Source organism: Dendroctonus ponderosae, unplaced genomic scaffold, assembly GCF_020466585.1.
Source record: "Dendroctonus ponderosae isolate FM_Combo_2020 unplaced genomic scaffold, Dpon_F_20191213v2 Dpon_F_20191213_8, whole genome shotgun sequence".
NCBI classification, from domain to species: Eukaryota; Metazoa; Arthropoda; class Insecta; order Coleoptera; family Curculionidae; genus Dendroctonus; species Dendroctonus ponderosae.
The window spans coordinates 6,857,478-6,863,162 of record NW_026019016.1 but is presented as its reverse complement, the minus strand read 5'-3'; the positions used below and the strand labels follow the sequence as shown (position 1 = coordinate 6,863,162).

At 34.0% G+C, this 5,685-nt stretch overlaps 1 protein-coding gene across 1 annotated transcript; it reads left to right on the top strand.

The window, feature by feature from the left end:
- Positions 1 to 2,913: 2,913 nt before the first annotated feature.
- LOC125505356 (zinc finger protein 853-like) lies at positions 2,914 to 4,350 on the top strand. The gene is made up of 4 exons (XM_048669041.1): positions 2,914 to 3,126; positions 3,184 to 3,455; positions 3,508 to 3,755; positions 3,812 to 4,350. The coding sequence occupies exons 1-4, from the start codon at positions 3,057 to 3,059 to the stop codon at positions 4,281 to 4,283; spliced, it is 1,062 nt and encodes a 353-aa protein (XP_048524998.1). The 5' UTR covers positions 2,914 to 3,056; the 3' UTR covers positions 4,284 to 4,350.
- Positions 4,351 to 5,685: the final 1,335 nt, after the last annotated feature.

The window sequence follows — 5,685 nt, the reverse complement described above, 5'->3', positions numbered from 1 at the left end:
TTTAACGCCTTTTTATTTTAGCAGCCAAAAAACGTTTTGCATTTTTTTTTTGAAAATTACTGCTTGGAAACGAAACTTTATTCAAAAAAATGACAAACTGTTCCTGTTTTTTTTTGTTTCACTTGAGTGGAATGTTGAGTGACCGAAACATTCAACTTTCTGTCTTTTAAACAGCAAACACAAAATAATTCAAGGTACTATTGAGTTTTTTAAGATCCGGAAATTTATTTTAAGGTCAAATAGCACCTTCAAAGTAAGACAAAAATTTAAGTGAAGTCTAAAATACCGAAACGAAGATCTTTTTTATTTAACCACTTAAAGCAAGAACGATTCTAAAATTCTAAATGCCTAGTTAGATCCTCGCGTTTATCGGTCAATACGTAGTACCAAAAAATGAAAACTTTACTTTTGTTGAGCGCACGTTTCGGATTTATTTAAGCAATCTTCAGGGCTCCATAACGAAAAACAGAGGTGTTTCTGTCTTAAATATAGAAAAAATTATTTTATAGTCGTCAATGATAAGGATTTGTTTTGTCACTAATATTTAACAAAGGAACCCGCTTAAGAGTAAAATCAAATATACAAAATATCATAAATTCTTGTTTAAATATAACATCTAAGAATATGTTGTATTTGTACCAGACCTAATTTATAATTGCGTCTCTCTCCACATATTATTAAGCATGTCATTGTTTCTTGATTATGTTTTTCAAATTCCCCTTTAGGTATATTTGAAATGTGCCTTTTATGGTTGATTTGCTTTCTACCAGCTTCTCTGCTTTTGTACGCTATTGTTTTATTGACTCAAATTATTTTTAGATATTATATTATTATCATGTATATTATTTGTAAAACATGCAAAAAATCTAGATATGTCTTGTCTTTCTCGATATATCGCCACCTTCCTAATATTGAAGCAGCTTCTGAAAAAAAGTTTCTAGTTTTCTGTTATTTCATACATTTGAGAGTATTTTGGGCTCGTGAACATAGTTCCATATTTTTAGTATTACCGATTCTACTAAGGAAATGCCTCAGATTGTTACACTGACTATTTCATAACAGCTTCACGATGTAACTCATCCAGTTCAGGATATTTGGCCTTTTTAGGCGTTTCATGATGATAATTCTAAACCTTAATAGGGTCTTTCTTGAATCGTCAAAGAGTTTCGTTATGTATTCTGCCAGTCTATTAAGTTTATTTTATACGCAAAAAAGGGTCAGATATTATTTTTATTTTTATTACATTTGAAGTTGCAATTACGCACTTTTAAACGTTTCTTTTACCTGTTCATGCACACAAAAATAAGTGTTTCTGGTTCAAAATTCCATTTCTTTGAGCCAACCAACTCTCTTGCTCTGGGTACGTTTCGGCAATAGTTTTGTAGGTCTCTAGATCTACGCTTCTACATTTCCTACTTTTTCCGTTACTTGTAACAAATTATCCGTCCTTCAGTCCTGATTTTTTGTTCTTTTGCTCCTAAGTATTGCAACAGTTGTAAATCTATACGTAAGAAACTTATTGCACAAATAACATAAAATGTCATAGTATGCATTATGCACTTTCTAGAGTAGGTGATTTGCAGCTAAAAAGTCTAAAGCCTTGTGAAAAAATGTTTCCAACAAATTGCTATTGAAAATGTTTTCAGAGAATTTAATTCGTTTTAAAATTTGAATGACAGCAAAACGAAATTTTAAAAAGCTTTAAATTCATATATAATCATGAAAAATAGCTTGCTACAACATGCTGAATATTTGAGTTTCTATCAGTCTGATATCTCCATAAAAACAATTTATACATAACAATTACAAAATAATTTCAAAATGCGCCGTCACCTTTAGTTGATTTTGTTCCAGAATTAAATAATATAAAGTCGCTTTCAATGCAATCAAACAGTGAAATTTTGCAATTGATACAATACTAAAATAAGAAATTTTTCTCAGACAATCTCCTGATTCCCCTTGAATCTACAGTTATTATCTTCATGTATTTTAAAAGCATTTCTAAAAAGTATAGAAATATAAATCTCCACCGAAAAAATGTGGAAAGAAAATTAAATATAAACCGACATAGAAAATATCTAACACACTTTTATGGTTGATGTTAAGATTAATATAGAACCTAATTTATGGTTATGAAAAATTAGAAAATTAGGCATCATTTGCCTCAATACTTTGATTTTAAATGGAGATTACTTAATAATATCATTCTGAACCATATTAAATCTCAATAATAGTCGAAAAAGCAGACTGTTTGCCATACTGATTACCCATCACTTAACATTGATGCACAATTTCATCTAAGTGTGAAGATTATTTTTTCAGGGACCCAGCCGAGATGCTATTAGATGGGAAAGTAGCTGTCGAACCCTGTTCAACTTCACTACCAGAAAAATAAAATACATTTTGCTGTTTAACAACTGGAAAACATAATTTCCACATTACCTACACGTCCTTTTGAATATAAAAGTATATTGATGCATTTCAATTATAAAGAATCTGCTTCATGAAAAATAGGATATTTAGAAGGAATGAAGAGGAATTTCTCTATTTAGTCCGGAGATAGAGTAGAACTTAATCTGAATTTTATTTAACCTTCAAACTCCCAATAAGAAAACCGCATATGCAGCCGATATTATTGAAAAACATAAGTAACATCTTTAAGTAATTTGAACTTTGAATTTAAACTATTGTTCGGTCCTACATGGTACAAATATAATTAGTAATTCGTCCTCTGCATTAAGCAAAGACATGGCAATTTTGCACGTTTTCAGTAATCGGTGTTGCTGATAAGTAAATAACTGTTTCCGATCGGCTGTCTTTCAAAAACAACACTATTAAAAGATTCTTAATTGGTTTAACGACCGATAAGCAGCCCCCTATAAAGATATCCGCAATTTAATTGCCTCATGCAACAAAAAATAAGAATTACTTTATCCTCCAAATAATTGAAACTGGTTTTATAAAGTGATTATTCGCAGGAATGCATATAAAAAGACACTGAAGAGCCGGCAGAATCACAGTTGAGCCTTTCCAGTTCTACGCAACACAAGCTCATCATGCAAGCTGTTTTCATATTGGCTTTGGTAGCAGTGGCTAGTTCCACCCCATTGGGATGGATCACTGGTGGTAAGATTATCAGCATTTCAGCCCTAAAAGTTACGCAATAATTGAATTTATCTGCAGACAATCTGCAATCATTCCAATTCGGCCGTGTCAACAACAGGTTTACACCTGCCCAACAATCGGCTCAACAGATTGGACGGGAAATCCAGCAAGCTCAGAACGTTATTGAACAAGGTTTAGGATATGACCGAGTGATTAAATCCGATGTCGCTCAACAAGCTGCTCGAGAAGTAGTAGAACAAGCCTTGTTAGCTAGGCAAGGACAGACAATCGAAGGCATCCAGGATCTGGAACAACAGCAAAGAACTAACCCGCAAAACATTGTTGAAAGGGTAACTACTCACACCTTAGCTGGTAGCTTTTACTGGATTCAATTACTTACAGATAGCCACCAACGAAGCCATCGACAACCTCCAGAATCAATTGGTTTTCCAGCGAAATATTGGTCCAGTAGTCGCAGCCACTTCCCAATTGGGCAGAACTCTTGAAGCCGCCATTGAATCTCAACTAACCCTCGACAACGTGGACGTTCAGCAATGGGGTCGTGTTGGACAGTCAGACCTTAACTCTAAAGTATTTCTTGCTAAAGTTGAGCAGCTCGTAGATGAAAACATCATCCAGGAAATCCAAACGTAATTAAGTTTTAAATTAATTTTTAAACATATAATTGACTGAAGCATAATTTTAGCGAGATAAGCAGACAACAGGCCAAAATCCAGCAACTTCAACAGCAAAAGGTCCTTGTTGACCAGCAAAAGCAACAAATTCAAGTGCAACTTATCGACGTTCAGCAAATTGGAGACTTAGGAGTACAGTTGGAGCAAGTCCAACAGCAACTCCAACGACAAGGTGAAGAACTGATCGGCCAACAACTCGCTCGTCAACTGGTCATTCAGCAATTGCAACAGGCGCTCATCGAACAGCAACAGCAGCTGCAACGGGACATTTTGGGTGAATTGCAATCAGAATCCTGGGAAGATGCCTCCAATCAAATCCGTCGAGGTGTAGGAATTAACAGGATTTCCAGCTTAGCACAGAGGGTTCCGGTGTCTCGCCAATACGAAGACCTGAGGACTCAAGTTTGGAACCCATATTCCATCAGTGGAAACTCTTGGTCCAGATTCGGAAACGATTTACGTCGATCTGCCTGGGTCGCTTAAGCGAAGCTGAACTGAATTTGATAACTGGTCGTAGACATAAAGTGAATAAATAGAACCAAACTAGCAACGAAAGCGTTTACTTGAAAAGCGGCCAATTTTACTTAATTGTATATTGCAAATTTATTTTGCCAATATCCAAACTAAGAGATCCTGATCCAGCAGAAACAAGCTGCAAGTTTTACCTAAATAACTTATAAACCGAAACTTTCACGCGATTGAAACAAAAAGTCTATATCAACTACTTTAGAAAATTCCTTCTTTATTTTTGTACAACATTGTTCAGAAAGTCGTTTCAAAAAATTAAACTACATATTCAAATATTCTCATTACATTATCGAACAAACTTTCAACTATGCATAGTGACTTCCAATGGAAAGAATTTTTTACATTAAAGAAAAGTAGAAAATTTAATTTCAATTAATACAAAATAAAAGTAGGAATCTTATTTTTTTTAAATCAATAAAATGCAGATAAATGGAACAGTCATCAAGTTTCCAAGAAAAATTATTAAAATACCAATAAAGTTAAATAGAAAAATATGGCAAACACTCAACACATACTAATCACTACCGCAAAGGTCGAACGAAGCTGTGATAAGACTGCAATAATTATCGGATAATGAATGTAACAAGCACAAGAACGTATATACGAAAATCGCCCTTTTGAAGCGGAAAAACGAAACGGCTTTAGAGCAGGACGATCAACAGGAGATAGTACCTTTTGTCTAACACAATGAATAGAAAAATAATGATGAGATCTCAAGAAATACATCTACTCTTTGTTGATCTTACAAAAGCGTACCACATTGTGCTTGAGAGTAAAGTTTGGAAAATATTGGAAAGAAAACAAGTAGAAACAATACACTAATCGACGCAGCAAGGAGTTATATAGCAAAACAACATCTAGAACAACAATAGGAAAAACTATCCAACGGATTTAAGGTGACTAAACTTCTAAAACAGCTGCCTATCTTCCATACTGTTCAACATATACATAGTTGAGGCTTTCATACTTTTCAGAAAAGAAGTCTTAGAGAATGAGATTAAATATCGAAAACACCAAATTATGTTCATTGACTATGCAGATAATAAGTATGGCCGTTATCGCTCAAGACAAGGACGACCCAGAGTGTTAGTTACCCAGAAAGCTTACTGAAGAATATGAAAAATGGAAAAACTAGAAATAAATTTAAACAAAACCCAATATCTATCTAAGAAGGAACCAGCAGATGATCTGGACCGAGAACATCAAAGATGAAAAACGGATGATGCATGCAAATGTCTGGAAATAAAGATGATGAAGACCTAACGAACTGAGGAAGCCCTAAAGAACATAATAACCAAAGGAAAACAAAGTGTGGCAATTAACACAAATACTTTACGACAATCTACTGGCAGTTGAA

What these genes read in the sequence shown, in the direction of transcription:
- LOC125505356 (XM_048669041.1), top strand. Translation starts at nt 3,057, where the DNA reads ATGCAAGCTGTTTTCATATTGGCTTTGGTAGCAGTGGCTAGTTCCACC. An exon ending in ATTGGGATGGATCACTGGTG is followed by an intron (nt 3,127 to 3,183) that starts GTAAGATTATCA and finishes ATTTATCTGCAG; the next exon opens with ACAATCTGCAATCATTCCAA. An exon ending in ATCATCCAGGAAATCCAAAC is followed by an intron (nt 3,756 to 3,811) that starts GTAATTAAGTTT and finishes GCATAATTTTAG; the next exon opens with CGAGATAAGCAGACAACAGG.